The sequence below is a fragment of the Coregonus clupeaformis genome, chromosome 19, assembly GCF_020615455.1.
Source record: "Coregonus clupeaformis isolate EN_2021a chromosome 19, ASM2061545v1, whole genome shotgun sequence".
NCBI classification, from domain to species: domain Eukaryota; kingdom Metazoa; phylum Chordata; class Actinopteri; order Salmoniformes; family Salmonidae; genus Coregonus; species Coregonus clupeaformis.
Window position 1 is genome coordinate 53873863 of NC_059210.1, and position 20691 is coordinate 53894553.

At 42.0% G+C, this 20691-nt stretch overlaps 1 protein-coding gene across 3 annotated transcripts in view; it reads left to right on the forward strand.

Annotated features, from left to right (window-relative positions):
• Positions 1 to 1260: 1260 nt before the first annotated feature.
• The window catches only part of LOC121532278 (SLIT-ROBO Rho GTPase-activating protein 1), a 158804-nt gene continuing 139373 nt past the window's right edge, over positions 1261 to 20691 (forward strand). For all 3 annotated transcript variants that reach the window (XM_045205016.1, XM_041838124.2, XM_041838125.2), the window contains exon 1: positions 1261 to 1834. In XM_045205016.1, coding sequence (XP_045060951.1) covers positions 1771 to 1834 — 64 coding nt within the window. In that variant the 5' untranslated portion in view covers positions 1261 to 1770. The remainder of the gene's footprint in view (positions 1835 to 20691) is intronic.

Below are 20691 nucleotides of genomic sequence, written 5' to 3' on the forward strand. Positions count from 1 at the left end.
TGGATATCTAATTTTCCTTTATGTTTATTCATAGATCCGTCCTTAAACTGTTATATAGGGTTTGTTATTGTGACAGCAGGTCTATCTCCAATGCAATTGCTGTAAACCATATCCTGCGAATGCTGTGATAAACCATATCCTAAAATATGTTCATGCTGCTAATGAATTGTAGCTTGAAAAATTATTTACACTGTTCCTGTTGCATCACCTTTTCTGTGAAATGTTGTACAATGTTTGTCTTGCCATTAAAACATGTTTTATCCTATTAAATAACCATTAAAAAAATTATGTGGCCCCGTGTAGCTCAGTTGGTAGAGCATGGCGTTTGCAACGCCAGGGTTGTGGGTTCGATTCCCACGGGGGGCCAGTATGAAAAATTTATGCATTCACTAACTGTAAGTCGCTCTGGATAAGAGCATCTGCTAAATGACGTAAATGTAATGTGTACAGGAGACTGGAAAGAATGAATCTGTACCATAACATGATCTCCAGCAGATGGGGTTATAGAACCACAGTAATTTCAGTACATATCGCTTTGCTGAACATACAGGTGTAGTGAGCAGAATTATCACTTGGTTACAATGGGAATGGTTATATTAAGTAGTAAGTAAATATTAAGAGGTCTCTTCTCACAAAGCATGCTAAACACCAAATGTGCTCCATTTTCTCATAGGGCCCTCATCAGGGACTTTGATCCTGGTAAAGAAAACAACTGTATGTAAATTGATGGCACTTTTATATAAGATATTTTTTGTTTGTTACACAGATTTGTACATTCTAGTCTTATACCATAGACATAAGGGATATGTCACACAGCAGAGCATAGTGAGGATAGATGGATGACTTCTAATGTAAATAATTAAAACTAAAATATTGTATTGAATATATTTTTTCTTTCTTACGAAGCCATTTGTAAGTGTAGAAACCCCCAAGGTTATTTAACCAATGGAAATATTGTAACACTGGTAGCAGTTACTTTGTATAATAATTCCAATGTCACTGGTGCAACTTCAATAAAATGTTACAGCCGTGCTTATAATATCAACACTGCCTTGAGGCGTATGTGAATCACACCATGTAAATGGCGTTGAAAAAGTCCAGCACTGATATTAGCCCGAAAACATAATCGGCACTATTGGTTAGATACAAATCATTTCAAAGCATCTCTTGTTTCCGCTATGCCTCTTCGATCCCTCCCATTTCCACAGTGAGCGTGGCAGCTGTGCTGCAGTCAGTCTTGTCTGGGGAAAACGAGGCAAATGGGAAGTGTGGGACCGGGGAAACTAGAGAGCACCAAAGGAACGATATATATAGGACACGTGACGTACAGTTGCAGTGTGCTACCTTGGTACTCCGTGTGCGATAAAACCGCGCGCCTTCTCACCCACATTGAAGATTTTATATTTACTGCGTGGATTAACGGATTATAAAAGGTTATGCAGTTGCATCGACTCGACATCTCCGCTCTGCCTGGCCTGGCATAGCCAGCAGTTATCAGTGATTTCATTGATTGATATCAGGATTTCGTGTTGGTCTCCTTTTCCAGCATTACTCGTGTAGAAGGAGAACAATGGACTAAACGTTTTCTTGATTAGCTACTTTACAAGGGAAGAACTCTAATTGGAAAATTGGCGTTGAGTTTTCTTGACTACAAATTGTTGTCTGGTAGTGGAACACTACTCAATCTGTGTGATGCGTCGGAAGTTATAGGCGTGCAGCAAGACGACACTTTTAATAGTTTAACTTCCTAACCACTGAATCGACCCGAAAATGTCTAATACAAAGTTCAAAAAGGATAAAGAAATCATTGCTGATTACGAGAGTCAAGTTAAAGGTAAATTTGTTTTACATTTAGCCTACTTTGATTATGGGGTTAATTTAGTGAGCTTTGTCTAAACTCAGCCAGAGTATGAGATGTATAGCCTAGCTGACTCCCTGTGCTCCGTAAAAGCTTTTGCCGGGCTTCAGTCACTGATGAGAGATCAACAAGATGATTGGGCCACTAAAGTAGAATCTAACAAACTGTTATATTCTGCTTTTGTGTCCAATATTATATACCAGTCTGACTGAATATTGAGAAAGAGATACCATTTACCAGTAGGTTGAAAGATATTTAGTTAGACCCAAACGCTAGAAATGTTAATCTTTCAATCTAAGGTTCTATCTGCATTTGTTAACATTGAGTTATTGACAGAGAACATTGAACAGAACAAGGTTAACTATATAGTACTCTAAATACCCCAAATTATGTTGTTAAATTCAAAAGAATAAAATATAACAATTGCTGACACCATTTAAACCAATGAGGATTCAGGACTTTAAAGACAATTATTTCAGAATCATCTTTGCAGATATTACCTTATAGTCCAAAGCTCTTGATTTGTCAGGCTGTACTATGTTCCCTTTCATTCTCACTGTTATAAAATGCTCTATCCTTTATTTTGGGTTCATTTCATTTGCCTTCCTCGTGTTTTGTATGACTTGTTTCAAATATACCTTCATTGGGCACTGTCTGCAGCCCAGGTCGGTAAAGGTAGCCACATCTTATTTCAGGCGTGTCCTAATCCATTTTAACAGAATGTTCTGATTTTAAATAGGTCCGCTTTGGTGTGTTCTTGTCACCTCAAACTAGCAAACAATAGAACCTGTTGCTTATACATGATTTATACAGGTGCCTCTTGTGATACTTGGCATGGGGACATTGACATGCATTTCCAGTCTCCTTCAAGCTCCCTGCAAACAGACAAATGCACACAGAAAAGGGGCAGTTACTGCTGCTCTGTCGTAACCATGGGGACTTGGCCCTGGCCAAGGAACTGTGTTCTCCAGAGCTGTTGGGAGCTCTGACATACCACCTATTCACGTCTCCATAGCAAACCTTAAATCCAGAGAGAGGGCTGGTGGGCTGGGTGGGGGGGAGAGAGAGAGAGCGGGAGCAACTCTGCTTGAGGAATTACCAGATTGTGTACAAGCTCTCATTTGTGAGGAATGTGTGTAGCCCCTTCGCTTGTGATGACTAAGGCCTTTCAGCCTCTAGTAGAAGGGTGATGCACAGTCATAAGGGACACAGTGGGTGCGGAACCTCCTGTTTGTCATGCAAAGCAAGCCAAATGGGGTAATAATAACACAGCCGATACAACTGGAGCATTCCTCTTGGGGAACAGAGGTCTGAATATAGCACACAGAGACAACCTGTTACTCTATGGCGGATCAGCCTTGATCTCGCTCTGTTGGTTTTGAAGTTGAGTTATTTGGCCTGAATAAATAGTCATAGTTTGCCCCATATTACATTTTTTGAAAGATTGATTTACCCCATGATTAGGTGGAGGGGAGAGTTCCATGATATTGGCATTGTCCTGTGTGGTCCTCTGTAGCTCAGCTGGTAGAGCACGGCGCTTGTAACGCCAGGGTAGTGGGTTCGATCCCCGGGACCCACCCATACGTAAAATTGTATGCACACGTGACTAAGTCGCTTTGGATAAAAGCGTCTGCTAAATGGAATATTATTATATTATTTTATTTGCATACCTTGCTGTCCTCTTTGCATTGCAAATCTTTAACCTTTGTATACTCTGTGAGAACTGTATGTTCCAGCCTGTTTACCTTAGATTTGTTGTATATTCATCCTATATAGCCATTCAGTTTTTCATGAATAGTGGTAGGCAGCATGAACTAAAAGTGTATATAATGTGATTGTCAGTGTAGTGTAAATAAGGGGAAGCATGTGATGTCTCCCTTATCCTTTGTCCATAGGCTAGTCTGTGTGATGAGGTGAAAGAGTGGCTATACTTATTATTTTGTATCTTATTATGTTCAGGGAAGATTGCCATCAGTCTCTACTCCCAGCCTCTTGATTTGTACAAATTCCTTGGCTGTTTTATTCACCATAATCGTGACCCTTGAGAGGAATGCTGTTGTGAACTTTCATACTCTGCTAAAGCTGTCATTATCTAATTTTACACACAAATACATTTGGTGTTGCAGACATCAAAGTCATGAGTTATATTTGTAAAATGCTTACTAAAAACACAACATTCTCCATTCACTGTAAACACAAGGTTGTGAAATCCTTTTGGCACCCCAGTTTTGTTGCATCTTTGAACGGGTGTCTCTATTAGCCGACGCCTATCTCTGAAGCCGGAGGCGAGTTTTGTACAGACATTGATTACTCAAGGAGAAGAACCACAAGCAACTCCAGAGGAAAGGAGAGGAGTATGTTTGATGTGCTAGTTCCCAGCCTCGCAGCCTCTCTTTTGGAAGATGAGGACTGATCTGCTTTATTTGGACAAATAGTTGTCTTAGAGGACCCTCTCAACCTCCAGTATCCTATCAACTAGCAGCCCAACATCATTGTCCATCTGGCAGTTATGCCTGACACCAACTCCAGTGATTCTACTTAGAAAATTAATATAAAGCATTTCCTACTCTTTCTACTGACAACTTCTGAGAGCTATATGGAGAAAAGCTAAGTGATTATTATTCAAGTCAATAGTTTATCCTCGTATTTCATCCTCTGTAGTTCTTTGCTGTCTGGCTTTGGCAGTCTCTCTTGGCTGGCTGACAGTGTTTTCAATCAGAGCCTAATCTGTCATTCAACTGAGCAGCTTTTTATCCTTCCCCACCAAATATAATTAAAGTTGGAAGTTATTTTGCATTCAAGGTTAGAGGAAATTATTCATAGGTGATATTACAGGAACGTCTACAACTCTGAACATCAGGTTTTAGGCCTATACATTATGTATTATTATTAAATGTTGGATAGCTCATTAGTATTTAAGCCAGTTGAGGGGTGTAGGTGAAATGGGACTTCATCTGTCATGTCCCTGTGACCAGCTGAACAGAGCACAACAACTTTCCCCGGTCTGTTCTCTCTTGGCCCCAGAGGCCCCTCTTGTTGGTTTGATGTCTAGCGATAGCATGCTCTCGTGACTGTCGGCCCGTCCCCCACGAGCTGCTGACAGGGGTCCTGTCCCAAACATCATAAAGTGTACCCCTGTGGTCTGCCCCACTGCCTTTGAAATGAGAGGCTCGCCCCTCAGCATTGCTGATGAGAATGGCTGGGAGTGTTGTCCATACAGTGGGGAAAAAAAGTATTTAGTCAGCCATCAATTGTGCAAGTTCTCCCACTTAAAAAGATGAGAGGCCTGTAATTTTCATCATAGGTACACGTCAACTATGACAGACAAAATGAGAATTATTTTCTCCAGAAAATCACATTGTAGGATTTTTAATGAATTTATTTGCAAATTATGGTGGAAAATAAGTATTTGGTCAATAACAAAAGTTTCTCAATACTTTTATATACCTTTTGTTGGCAATGACACAGGTCAAACGTTTTCTGTAAGTCTTCACAAGGTTTTCACACACTGTTGCTGGTATTTTGGCCCATTCCTCCATGCAGATATCTTCTAGAGCAGTGATGTTTTGGGGCTGTCGCTGGGCAACACGGACTTTCAACTCCCTCCAAAGATTTTCTATGGGGTTGAGATCTGGAGACTGGCTAGGCCACTCCAGGACCTTGAAATGCTTCTTACGAAGCCACTCCTTCGTTGCCCGGGCGGTGTGTTTGGGATCATTGTCATGCTGAAAGACCCAACCACGTTTCATCTTCAATGCCCTTGCTGATGGAAGGAGGTTTTCACTCAAAATCTCACAATACATGGACCCATTCATTCTTTCCTTTACACGGATCAGTCGTCCTGGTCCCTTTGCAAAAAAACAGCCCCAAAGCATGATGTTTCCACTCCCATGCTTCACAGTAGGTATGGTGTTCTTTGGATGCAACTCAGCATTCTTTGTCCTCCAAACACGACGAGTTGAGTTTTTACCAAAAAGTTATATTTTGGTTTCATCTGACCATATGACATTCTCCCAATCCTCTTCTGGATCATCCAAATGCACTCTAGCAAACTTCTGACGGGCCTGGACATGTACTGGCTTAAGCAGTGGGACACGTCTGGCACTGCAGGATTTGAGTCCCTGGTGGCGTAGTGTGTTACTGATGGTAGGCTTTGTTACTTTGGTCCCAGCTCTCTGCAGGTCATTCACTAGGTCCCCTCGTGTGGTTCTGGGATTTTTGCTCACCGTTCTTGTGATCATTTTGACCCCACGGGGTGAGATCTTGCGTGGAGCCCCAGATCGAGGGAGATTATCAGTGGTCTTGTATGTCTTCCATTTCCTAATAATTGCTCCCACAGTTGATTTCTTCAAACCAAGCTGCTTACCTATTGCAGATTCAGTCTTCCCAGCCTGGTGCAGGTCTACAATTTTGTTTCTGGTGTCCTTTGACAGCTCTTTGGTCTTGGCCATAGTGGAGTTTGGAGTGTGACTGTTTGAGGTTGTGGACAGGTGTCTTTTTATACTGATAACAAGTTCAAACAGGTGCCATTAATACAGGTAACGAGTGGAGGACAGAGGAGCCTCTTAAAGAAGAAGTTACAGGTCTGTGAGAGCCAGAAATCTTGCTTGTTTGTAGGTGACCAAATACTTATTTTCCACCATAATTTGCAAATAAATTCATAAAAAATCCTACAATGTGATTTTCTGGATTTTTTTCTCTCAATTTGTCTGTCATAGTTGACGTGTACCTATGATGAAAATTACAGGCCTCTCTCATCTTTTTAAGGGGGAGAACATGCACAATTGGTGGCTGACTAAATACTTTTTCCCCCCACTGTATGTATGCAAGGCAATGGGTGGGTGAAGATAAGAAACCCGCACACTGCTCTTTATTAAGCTTCAATTGGTGGGGGCACACATCATAGTCCGTTGATCTAGTTATGTTTTAATAGAATTTGTATTGGGGCAAAATACGTTTGTTTAGCCTACTTGTCTACTTGGATTCATGTTTTGTTTACTTGTGGTACTAGATTCATGTTTTGTTTAGGCGACTTGAGCAGAATCTGGAATATGTGTATACTGGAAGAAAATAAATGGTGTACGTTCATGATTAATAGCGCAAAATGTTTTTACAATTTTACTTCTACTACTATGAGTAATCAGAACATAGGCCTAATGTTGCCAGTACTCTGAATGGCTGGTGAAACAGAGACAGTAGTGTGTTATATGATTCCCAATGTAAGGTGGTGATCCAGAAAGCCATGTACACTAAAGCTGCCTGCTCTTTATTTAGACAGGATTCCCAGCTGTACTTGTGGCTCATCGTGCTGACACCACCATTTTGCATTACTAAAACATTGAGACTTTCTCTTTACAGTACATTACCAAATAGTCTCGTAGAACAGGGGTTCTCAAACTTTTTGGCGCCAGGGACCCCTTTTGTGATGGCAAATTCATCAGGGACCCCCTCATAAACAGAACACAACTCGAGTGAGATTAAAAAAAAAAAAAAAAAAAAATGGCATACAAGGATTTTTGCTATGACTTCAGCAGTGCATGGCCGGACAAATCAGGTCTCGAGCCAAGGGAAATAACATTTTAAAGGCCCGCCTCTTGGCATCGGAGAGAATGTTGCAGTTCTCAAGCTAATTCCCAGCAATTCTACAGATTGTGTCTTGTAGCAGAGATTTGTTGTTGCATGTTTAAAGCTAATATCTTGCATATTTCCACGAGGCAGAAAAAACTTTACAGTGCATTTATGTATGAAGAAGAATTGACTTGAAAAATGTGTAATTGGTGGATTACTGTTGATACCAATATCCCTGTGAGCCTCCAAGGCCCATGTTACCCATGGCAAGAACATAAATTGTGGAGTAATAAAATTACATCGTATTACCCCTCTAAACGTATTCCACAGATCCCTTGGCTGAAATTAGTTTAATCTGTTAGAAATATTCATTGTGTGTTTTCCGGCCCGCGGACCCCACTTTGAGAACCCCTGCCTTTTGAGAGAAGACCCACCACAAAGGGCAGCTCATGGAAAGCTTGCTCAGAATGTTGAACACATGGGGAGCTGTCTGTTTTCTGTCTGCTCTGCCTACTAGTTTCCTAAAGTCTTTACTCTGGTCTAGGATATCCTGTTTTTCATTCCTTTTTTTTTACTGTCCATCCCCATGGAAAAATACTAACTAAGGTCAGGACTTTTTTCAAATGGCCAACCTGGAGGTACTTTCTAGTTGCCAGCTGTTTCCTACGGTATGTAATAGACCCAATGCCCTCTACTGAGATTTTCATGATTCTTGCGAGTCACAATCCAAATAATGTATCGGCCTTCCTTTGATCAGTTGATTTTATGGCGATGCCTCGGAGCATGTAATACTAGCGCTTTTATGAGCAATATAGTCAATCTAGCTGTGCCCAGGAGGCTTCTGGGGGATACCAGTGAGCAGTTTATGGGCAGGCAGCTGTTCTTCCTCAGCATCTTCATTCTGGAACACACTAAAAGGTGTCATGTGCAAGGTTATGAGACACATTCAAACTCTGTGGTCTGTGTGATTGCATTCTGGTTGAGGTGGCAGAGAATGGTGCGAGACTGAACAGCTAGAGAGTAGTGGATTTATTGTGGTCTTTTGTGCGCTAGTATAGTGCCCAGGGCTTGTGCATTGTCGTGCTCTGTTGACGCTATGAATGAAGTTGGTCAGGACCTATGATTTGTGCAGATAACCTGTTATGTGAGCCTGGAAAACAGTGTTTCCTTGACGGAAAGGTTGAATGGTATGATTGTACCATTGATATAATCAACTGGAGAAAAATATATTTACATTGTCGAGAAATGTCTGTCTCACAATGGCCGTGCCTTGTCACTTTTCCCCCTCTGTTGCTAAACATCATAATAGGGGTGTGAGTTAAGCTTAAGACCGCTGTCAGCGTCGCCACCTTATTTGGGGTGACTTCTACATTTCTCGTTAACGCTCGGGTCACATGGCTCAACGCTGCTGACTCCCGGGTGTTTCTAATTATAATGGAGACGTCTTAATGAACACAGAGAGCACAGCTCTCACATAATACGCAGTGGTGAATGGCGACATCATGATAGCAAATACAGTAATGAAATGCTTGTTGGTTTTCAATCTCCTTCTTCCATTCTCAAAATGAGAAATAATTGATGAATTCCATTGTTTATATTCTCTTGGACTTGGTTAGACGGACATCGCCTCATCCAAATCACTACATAATGGCACACGTCCAAAGAGTCAAGCAAGTCCTCTAGTCGTGTGTGTCAGCTGAGTTATACACTTTTCACACAGGATTTACAGTATGTTGCCTGTAAAAAATAAAATTAAAATAATGGGCAAGGTTTATATTACCCCCTTTCAAACAGTCCCATTTGACCACATTCTTGCTGGCATAAGCCTTTTATATATCCCGTGCGCATGCTGGCAAGTTGACGAGTGGGAGTAGGGGTGGGCCGATGTGGGTGGAGGTCTATTTTAATAAATAATTTAAAATACACCATCACAAAGAAGTCCATTTATTAATTTTAGGCAGGTCCTAAGAAACATTTATAAGACTAATAAAATGTATTTTCAAAATAATAGAATGGCATATTTTGAGATTAATTGTTACTGGTCTGTGCAGCCTATAGCCGACATGGTTGTCCCACGCACACTAGTTATTTTGTTCATTAAACAGACAAGATACACTTACATTCCCCTGCCCTGATAAGTCAACACATAATTTTATAGAAATAATTAAATTAAATGTAACAGAATAAAATATAAATATTTTCCCCACACAAGTTTTGAGAGTTTGTAGGTGCCCATATGTGTTTAGAAACCTTAATCTGCTCTTTTCGATCATGTAAAGAAATACAAAATATGACCTGGGTGAACCTCCTGTAGGATTTCTTTTTTTTTTTATCCACGTTTCAACCTTTTTTCCTACCCTCCGCTTTCAGGGAGTAGGGTGTTAAATTGGGAGTATCTTCATCATGATACCGATAAATAAATAATAGCAATATATATTTTCAAAAGCATGGGAGTCTTGTGTTCATATTTCACAACCTCTGCAGGCTTTTGGAGTTGCTTATACGCAATCAAGAAAAATAATAGGCCTACACTTGATTTAGGCAACACTATTGGATGCTAAATGTTTCTGATCAGTGATCGATGAGCAAACTAATAGATGAGCTATACCACCTCCACTTACTTGCACAGCCAGAGACGATGAACAAAATAGCCTATACAGACGGAGATTCAGTTAAACAAAATCACATTGATTTATCAGACAAGTCACAGGCTTTGGTCGGGAGTAGGCTACTAAGCCAGTGAAGAGCAACATAATCCACTAGACTAAAGATGATCATGAGCATCCAAACTGAGATTCAGTGAAAACACATCTGACATTGATTGATTTATCAAAACTAGTCCCCATGCTTGTCTCAAAGCAGCGTGATGGCGCTGTCCCAATCAAAACGGTGCTGAAATTATCATAGTTGACCACATTGGTATTGCTTCAAATTTAATATAATGCTTGGATGACTTTGGGACAGGGCCGGCACCAGAATGAATCAGTTGGACGGGCCTTTGATCTCCATAGGCTGGCACGTTTATTTTTATGCGCTTGCGGCGTTCACAATTTATTTTACGGGTATTCTAGTAAAAACCATAGGCAGCTTGTGAGTTTCAAGTTTGGGGAAGCTTACAATTTATCTTACCATTTCGACCAATCTGCGTGACAGTTAAGATCATTTTTATATGCTCATTTTCCTGGAACAGTTTCATTTAAAAAATAACGTTTTAGTTTCTCAGAATCATTGTCACGTGGTTAATCATAAAACTCTGAAGTAAAATTTCAACTAAGGCAAGAGCGCCAGCCTCTGCCATATGGACACACAGTGCATTCAAAGTATTCAGACACCTTGACTTTTTACACATTTTGTTACATTACAGCCTTATTCTAAAATTTATGAAATTGTTTGTTTCCCTCAATCTACACACAATACCCCATAATGACAAAGCAAAACCAGCTTCTCAAATTGTTGCAAAATAATAAAATAAACTGAAATATCACATTTACAAAAGTATTCAGACCCTTTACTCAGTACTTTGTTGAAGCACCTTTGGCAGCGATTACAGCTTCGAGTCTTCTTTGGTATGATGCTACAAGTTTGGCACACCTGTATTTTGGGAGTTTCTGCCATTCTTCTCTGCAGATCCTCTCAAGCTCTGTCAGGTTGGATGGGGCACCTCGCTGCACAGCTATATTCAGGTCTCTCCAGAGATGTTAGATCGGGTTCAAGTCCGGGCTCTGGCTGGGCCACTCAAGGACATTCAGACTTGTCCCGACACCACTCCTGCATTGTCTTGTCTGTGTGCTTAGGGTCGTTGTCCTGTTGGAAGGTGAACCTTCGCCCCAGTCTGAGGTCCTGAGCACTCTGGAGCAGGTTTTCATCAAGGATCTTTCTTTACTTTGCTCTGTTCGTCTTTCACTCGATCCTGACTAGTCTCCCAGTCCCTGCCGCTGAAAAACATCCCCACAGCATGATGCTGCCACCACCATGCTTAACCGTAGGGATGGTGCCAGGATTCCTCCAGACATGACGCTTTGCATTCAGGCCAAAGAGTTCAATCTTGGTTTCATCAGACCAGAGAATCTTGTTTCTGAGGAGTGGCTTCTGTCTGGCCACTCTACCATAAAGGCCTGATTGGTGGAGTGCTACAGAGATGGTTGTCCTTCTGGAAGGTTCTCCCATCTCTACAGAGGAACTGTGGAGCTATGTCAGAGTGACCAGCGGGTTCTTGGTCACCTCCCTGACCAAGGCCCTTCTCCCCCGATTGCTCAGTTTGGCCAGGCGGCCAGCTCTAGGAAGAGTCTTGGTGGTTCCAAACATCTTCCATTTAAGAATGATGGAGGCCACTGCTCTTGGGGACCTTCAATGCTGCAGCTGTTTGTGTTTTGGTACCCTTCCCCAGATCTGTGCCTTGACACAATCCTGTCTCGGAGCTCTACGGACAATTCCTTCGACCTCATGGCTTGGTTTTTGTTCTGACATGCACTGTCAACTGTGGGACCTTTTTTATATAGACAGGTGTGTGCCTTTCCAAATCATGTCCAATCAATTACATTTACCACAGGTGGACTCCAACCAATTTGTAGAAACATCTCAAGGATAATCATTGGAAAAAGGATGCGCCTGAGCTCAATTGTCGAGTCTCATAGCAAAGAGTCTGAATACATATGTAAATAAGGTATTTCTGTTTTTTATTTTTAATACATTTGTAAAAATTTCTAAAAACCTGTTTGCTTTGTCATTATGGGGTATTGTGTGTAGATTGAGGAAAATCATTTGATTTAATCAATTTTAGAATAAGGCTGTAATGTAACAATGTGGAAAAAGTCAAGGGGTCTGAATACATTCCGAATGCACTGTAGGTTGTAAATTAAAGTGTTGTTGTTGTTGCTAAGAGTATTATTAAATTACTGATCGATTTGACTATGACTTTTCAAATCACCCAGCAGTGCCATTTGCAGAGTTAGATACATGTAAATGTTGCAGTTTTTCATCCATTCCTAAACCTGCGACCAAAAACAAGCTACATATGGGCAGTAACAAAACAAGTGATCTCATTTACTTTAGGGGAAGCCAGCATCCTAACAGTGCACTGTGCACCCGCCAACTTTCCTTTTAAATTTGCAAGAAACGCATTGGGCTTATTCTGGACAGGTTTTGGTGAGAGTGAGCCCTCTCTGTCTTACTATATGTATCTGATGCTGTCTGGACAGAACTAGTATGACATGCCATACTCTTTTGGTCCAGACAGCATCAGATCCATGGGTTTAGACAGAGGGGTGCTGTTTCGCTCGCTCGGATGCTTTATTTGAGATTGATGCGTCTTTCTGTCGGTGCGCATCTCGGTCAAATAAATGATCAATATTTCAATATTTTATTTAGACGGGCAACGAGGTGCGGTAAGGTGGGCCAGGCCCCCTAAGGCCTCCCATAACGCCTGCCCTGCTGTGGGAGTTTCAGTTAAGCAACAATTTGATGCCTTCAATTGCATTATCCTACTTTATTCCAATATTTTCGTCATTCTGTGATATTCATTCCCACAGTAATTTTTATCGATCGATCCAGTTGTGGTTAAGAAAACAGGTCATGCATAGTGGTGGGCTATGCGAAGTGATGGGCGAAGTGACATGCCTCGCAAAGTTTAGAACTGCCACAAGGATGGTAACAGCCTAGTAAAGGGAGCTGCCTAGCAACCATCGAGTGTAGTGCGTGCCAATGCCGCTTCAGCATTACAACTACGTTTTACACTAAGCCGTAGGCAAAACTTTACCACAGTCATGACCACCTCGGTGGCGGACATAAAAGTACGGGTTTGTTACTGGCAATACCTTTTCAGATATAAAGAAAAGGTGGCAAAAAGTTGACGGCATGTTAAAGTTGGCTACTTTTCGTGTTGATTTGAAACGGAAATTACTAACAGAGTAAAAGTGAACCTGTTAACAGTGCTCAACCACTTCTCTTGTTAAGCTCAGGTCATCACCAGTGTACTCACTAATGCCTCAGAGGTATTAATAAAGTTTGAGCTTAATGGAATTCTCACACTTCCTACAGGACGTTGTCTTAAAAGTACCACACACATACACCTACCATCTGTCTCGCCAGCCCCCTCTGCTTTGTGCTGAGGTGTGCTGCCTTGCGAGTGTGCTTTGCTGCCTTCAACCCTGGTGGTATGGAGATGGGTGTGGATGGTAGGTTATTGACTGCACCATCTGTGGTCACTTGCGCTTTCTGCCATTTTAATAAACTCAGCTGAGCACCAGCCCCTCCTGCTGTGCTTTTCACTCAGGCCACAAAAGCCATCAGAACAACAGTGCAGCCCCCTCCCATGCCCGACCCCATCCCAAAACCAAACAATAAAACTGTAACTCAAGTGGCACTGATGCAGGGGGAACAGAAAAGAAAAGGAGCCCTTTTGTCTTGGGCTGTAACGGAAACTGGTTAATTGAATTCCATTCTACTCCACAACCCAGCAAATGCAAGCCACACATTATATTTCACTACACTTCTCTACCTGAGAGTGGATTAAATAAATCATGGAAGGGCTATATGAAGAAAGATACCATTCCCCTTGCATAGGTTGTAGCTGGCATTGTTTCTCTCCCCCTCTCTCTCTGCTTGTGGTGTTAGCCATGGAGTGGTCCAATTTCTCTGCTTTAGACCGGACCTGACCGGAGAGCCCGGTAATTTGCTGGATGGGAATCAGTATTTGGCTGTGTGGAGCTGCTCTGCATCAGTGCTGTTATGAGATATGCAGCGTTAATGAAATTGGACCACGCTGTTGAGCAAGGCTGCTGGGATTTCACCCACCCTGCCTGGCAGCCACTCCATTCCTTTGAACCTCCTGAGAGGACCGACAGATGGACGAACGGACGGACAGACTCCTAGCCTGTCTGTTGGGTGAGGCTGCTGCCTGACTGAGTTGGGTGTAACTATTTGGGACGGATGGGCAAATGGACATACAAACAGACCAACAGCCTGTCCGTTTGGCGAGTTGGGTGTAAATCTTTTGGGTGAATGGACAGACGGATGAGGTCAGACTAGGAATTAGACTGTTCAGGTCATCGCCTCTCTCACAGTTGACTACTCATTTTAATCTGTGTTCGTGTTTAGCAAACTCATCTCTTGTGTGGAGGTAAGCTGTTTATGTGTTTTGCGGTGGAGGATCTCTTTAAGACAAGTGTAAACATCCTACAAGGCAGGCTGAGGCAGCCGGTCCCGGGCCCCCCTATTTCCTCCATTTGCTTAAACAATGTGACATCTGCCACTTTGGCTTCCTCCTTTCTATTTTTAAAGCCCGAGTGACCACAGCAATCAGTCCACAAGCTGTTGCTGCTCGGCTCAGGTACTCTGCTTGTCCTGTAACAACCCTCTGGGAAGAAATCGGGCTAGAGCTACATGTCCTCAACAAATGTCACAAGTCTCCACTTCTTCCCTTTTTAAAAATACACATTGGGCTTACTCTAGGGGCCGGTTAGCCGGACACAGATTAAGCCAAGTCATGGGCTAAGATAAGAGGCTATTTCAATGTGGAATCTAGTGAATATCTCTTAGTCCGGGATTAGTCTTAATCTTTGTCTGGGAAACCGGCCCTAGATGCATAATAACCATGAGCTGCATTGCTGGTACTGTAAGCGCATCAGAAAGGTAACATAAACTGAAACCACTTCATTACCAAGACATGTAAACTATTGAGTCATGAAGTCATCCCATCCATTATGGATGCGTTCAGAGAGGAGACTGTTTTAGTGGATGTGTCACAGTGCTAACATGATGCCTTCTCGTTGACAAATGAGGTTCATTCAGCCCTAAATCAGGGAAACTAATATCACTCTCCCCTCTCCTCTTCAGTGTCTAACCATTGTGGCCTATCTTTTATGATGAGTCAGATTATTTCTCTCAATATTTCCTGACATATTTTGTCTTCGATATCATGGCTGTTTGGCCAAACCTCATTGTGTCCTTACTGTCTAATGTTACTGATGTACAGTGTTATCCATAGTAGTGTTATCTATAGCAGTGATATCCATTATGTAAGGTTCCATATGTAAGACTCATTCATGTGGTTTTATGGCAGTTGTTTCCTCCACTGTAAAGATGCAGCCCAGAACTAAGCTTACATGCTCTGGTGTTGTGTGTTCCCTATGGCCTCCCTGGCTGCATCCCAACTAGCACCCTGTTCCCAATACACTGAGTATACAAAACATTAGGAACACCTGCTCTTTCCATGACAGACTGACCAGGTGAATTCAAATGAAAGTTATGATCCCTTATTGATGTCACTTGTTAAATCCTCTTCAATCAGTGTAGATGAAGGGGAGGAGACAGGTTAAAGAAGGATTTTTAAGCCTTGAGACAATTGAGACATGGATTGTATATGTGTGCCATTCAGAAGGTGAATGGGCAAGACACAATATTTAAGTGCCTTTGAACGGGGTATTGTAGTAGGTGCCAGGCGCACCGGTTTGTGTCAAGAACTGCGACGCTGCTGGGTTTTTCACGTTCAACTGTTTTTCCTGTGTGTATCAAGAATGATCCACCAACCAAAGGACATCCAGCCAACTTGACACAACTGTGGGAATCATTGGAGTTAACATGGGCCATCATCCCTGTGGAACGCTTTTGACACCTTGTAGAGTCCATTCCCTGACGAATTGAGGCTGTTCTGAGGGCAAAAGGGGGTGCAACTCAATATTAGGAAGGTGTTCCTAATGTTTTGTACACTCAGTGTATAGTGCCATATGGGCCCTTGTCAAAAGCACTGCACTACATAGGGAATATGGTGCTATTTAGGATACAGCCCCTCTGTTGTTCCTACAGCTCCACCTGGCATTCTTCCCAGCCTGCCTCGCTATAGGGTTCAGAAACAAATTAATGCAATTCAAAACAATCTAATGTTTGGCAAAGAAGCAGCCTTTATTGGGCTGTCAAGCCGTGTCTGCGTCCATCAAATAGGCAGTCATATTTACTGGAGTTGACAAAGACTGCTGTGTAACAATAGGTTTGAGTTGTTAAACAGTAGGGATCCATTATGGTTCTCTTTAGTTTTACAGTGTGATTTTTAGCCTCATGGTAAACTTGGTGTAAGTGGTTGTAGTTCTATGCGAATAGCCTATAAATGTTCCTGTTCATGTCTGAAGTAGTTAAAACAATCACCCGTCTTTATATTCTTCTATTGATTCTAGTCAATAAATTGTTGCTGCCATTTACTAGTGCTTCAGAATAGGGGGAAACTCACCATGTGTCCAGTGTGTGTAGTTACACCAAGAAGCCCTTTAGAAAATAAAAAATTCTACAGACGTTAGAATAGGTTTTGTCACCTGGAGTGAAAGATTCTCTGGACAATGGACACGACACAGGTTGCACTTGCTCTTTTTCCTGATGGAAAGGAGATTCATCGACTGATCCTTTGACTCTGGGCATTTCCATGGTAACAGTGATGCTGAGATTTTTCGCTTTAAAATGTGTGCCAAACAAAAAACAATGATTGCAAAGTTAAACAAACCATACAACTCTATGCACAAGGACGACTTTTAACAATTTCCACTGAACGTTTTACAAGAACCGTGCAGATGCAAAGTTTGGTAATAGAATGACTGCACCAACAGCACAAACCGTCATTCTGTTACTAAACTTTGCATATGCACGGTTCTTGTAAAACGTTCTTCAAGTAAATGTGTTTTTGTAAAAAAGTAGTCCTTGTTCCTAGAGTTGTATGGTTTTGCAATAATTAGTTTTTGTTTGACATTTTAAAGTGACAAATCTGATTCTCAGCATCACTCTGTTACTGTGGAATTGCCCCTCATGTCCCCCACGTTGAACTCTTGACCTGCGGGAAAGGAGGCTTAGAGCAGACTGCCACCGTAATCAATAGCTAAAGGCCACCACTTCAGCCAGGCAGCCTCAAACAGACGTCCGGGACCACGGTGAGGAGGAGACGAGAGGGGGAAGCTGCTCTTTTAAAAAGCAGCGGTCAATGAAATGTCAGCTAGAGGCCTCCTCTCCTTTGTATCCTCTAAGCCTGATTTGATTATAGCTGGGAACCAAAAGGAGGAATCCCCTGTCCTTTTAGTTTGTAAAAATACAATGCTGTTTCATAACTGTGGACACATTAAATGTCTCCACTGGTTTATGTGGCCACCGCCACCTCGTTCTCGCCCTCTGTCCCCAAGCTGGGACAATTTTGGAGTAGTGCCGGAAATGGGGAAGAGTTTCCCATGGCTTACCACCCACACATTAAAGGGCTGTTGTAGGAAGCAGGAGACTGAGGAGAGGGTCTGGGCCTGTGTGGAGGTCTGAAGGAGGGCTGGCTGTCTGAGTCGGGGGCACCAGGCTGGTCTTGTGAGCGGTGTGCCGACCTGAACTCTCCTGCACTGGAGACATGGGTACGTTTCCTGCCACGGTTGTGAGGGGCGCTCTGCTCTGAAAGAAAGGCCCATTTAGGGGAGAGAGATATGTGCACCATATTCCTCATTGTGTGCTTGGTGGCAGCGGTCACGCATGGAGAAGTGGTTCTTCAAAGGTGCGGCCCTCCTATGGTCTTCGCTGTGTTAATGCAAAGCCTCTGTTCTGTCCTTCCCTCTGCCTGCAGTCTATTTTAGGTTTTCTTGGACAGGATTTGTCCTCTGTCTGCAATTAGGTTGCAATGATAACTGCTGAAGAAATGGGACATTTGTGGAAAGCCAAAGGGGTCATAATGTTGAGATCATGGGCATACATTTGCTTAGATCTCAATGTAATGACCCGTCTGGCTTTCCATACATGTTATATTTGTCATGAGACTGCACTATTACGTCTGTTTACAGAATGGATGCACCATATCGCTATGGGATTCCCAACCTGAAGCCATGTTTCTACTAGGACTGGGAATTGCCAGGGACCACAAGATATTATCACGATACTTAGGTGTCAATACCTATTGCGATTCTCGCGATTCGATACTGCAATTTTATTGCGATTTGCTGTTCCTAACATATTGCTCACTATATGTCTGCTATATAGAGACAAGAACATAAGAACATAATAATAAATAAGTGTTGGCTCACTATTTAAATAGAAGATGGAGAACAAGCTATAGGATGAAAAATACTGGAGTTTTGGCACAGGTACAGCCGACTAGCGATCGATATATCATCGTCCAAAAATATAGTGATCTGTATCGATTTTAATTATTATATATATATTTTTTCCCATCACTAGTTTCTACCAAGGGTTGGAACCGGTTCAGGGAACAAAACTGAAAACTGTAAAATAACGAAATTATTTGAGGAACAAAACCCGTTATTTTAAAAGCATGAGAACTGGTTAATAAGCCCTCACTCTGTCACTCAAACTTATACCGTGTTCACGTGCTAGTCGGAACTAGGAAACTCAAATGTTCGACTTGCTAACTGGTTGAACGCAGCACGTGTATAACTACAACCGGTTAGCAAGTCAGAAATGTCAGAGTTCCGACTAGCACGTGAACACAGAATTATTCCAGCGTCTGCCTGCCAGATGGAAATCTTTGCCAGTGGGTGTGCATAGGCTAACTGCCCCTCCCCTCTGAAGCATAGGTTACTGTAGCCTACTGAAGACGTTACAAGCGTAAATTAGGGAGAGATGTTTAATTAGAGAAGATTTTTCAATGCTACAAAAAGTTAAGTGTTTATAATTTTTGTGGCTGCTCTGCACACACAAGCTTGTTAGCTGACGTTTGCTCTGGTCCAACATTAAACCTACTCGGAAGTTCAGACATTCAAAGTTCCTCCATAGAAGCCGCTCCTCTGTAGCTATAATTCGGTGGTCCTAATTCAGATAATGCATGTCATAACAAGATGCCCAGCTCTTCAAGGCAAGCTTCCTCCATCCTCTCTCGCTCGCTCCTCACCCTCAATTTCAGTTGCATCTCGCACCCTACACTGTGACTGTGCGTATTTCTTTCATTATGATTAAACCATGCTGTTACAGCAAAATACAATTTGCTCTTAACGACTTTCCCATACAGATTAAATCGCTTACCCGCTCTACAGCAAGCTGCTCTATCCACACTGATTGGTGAAGTAATTTAATGTTGCGCTGTGTGTGTGTGTGTGTGTGTGTGTGTGTATATAGATATCTAGCTATCGTGTATACCTTTTGGTATGATCTTATTGTGGAATGCAGAGTTTGTTTTTCGCCAGGCATTACTGGAACCATGTCGTCCAAAAAGTTATACTTTTGAATCATCTGTCCATAGACCGTTCTTCCAAGAGTCTTGCTGATCATCCAGGTGCTTTTTGGCAAACTTGAGTCAACTTTTTGGACGAGATGGGTCCCATTATGCCTGGTGAAAACCAAACACTGCATTCCACAGTAAGAACATCATACCAAAGGTCAAGCATGGTGGTGATGGTTTGGGGATGCTTTGCTGCCTCAGGACCTGGACAACTTGCCTTAATAGAAGGAACCATGAATTCTGCTCTGTATCAGAGAATTCTACAGGAGAATGTCAGACCATCCGTCTGTAAGCTGAAGCGCAGCTGGGTCATGCAGCAAGACAATGAACCAAAACACACAATCAAGTCTACATGAAAATTGCTAAAAAGCAACAAATTGGAAGTTTTGGAATGGCCTAGTCAAAGTCCAGACCTAATCCCAATAGAGATGTTGTGGCAGGACTTGAAACGAGCAGTTCATGCTTGAAAACCCACACGTCACTGAGTTAAAGCAGTTCTGCATGGATGAGTGGGCCAAAATTCCTCCACAGCGACGTGAGAGACTGATCAACAACTACAGGAAGCATTTGGTTGGAGTCATTGCAGCTAAAGGTGGCACAACCAGTTATTGAGTGTAAGGGGGCAATTTACTTTTTCACACAGGGGAATTGGGTGTTGCATAACATTGTTTATGAAATAAATGAAATCAATATGTAATTGTTGTGTTAATTGTTCACTTATGTTCCCTTTATCTAATATTAGGTTTTGGTTGAAGATCTGATAACATTCAGTATCACAAATATGCAAAAGTAGAGAAAATTAGAAAGGGGACAAATACTTTTCCATAGCACTTTATATACATACATACAATCGGCAGCGTATCAAATACTTGTTCTTCCCACTGTGTGTATATATATATATATATACAGTGGGGGAAAAAAGTATTTAGTCAGCCACCAATTGTGCAAGTTCTCCCACTTAAAAAGATGAGAGAGGCCTGTAATTTTCATCATAGGTACACGTCAACTATGACAGACAAAATGAGGAAAAAAATCCAGAAAATCACATTGTATGATTTTTAATGAATTTATTTGCAAATTATGGTGG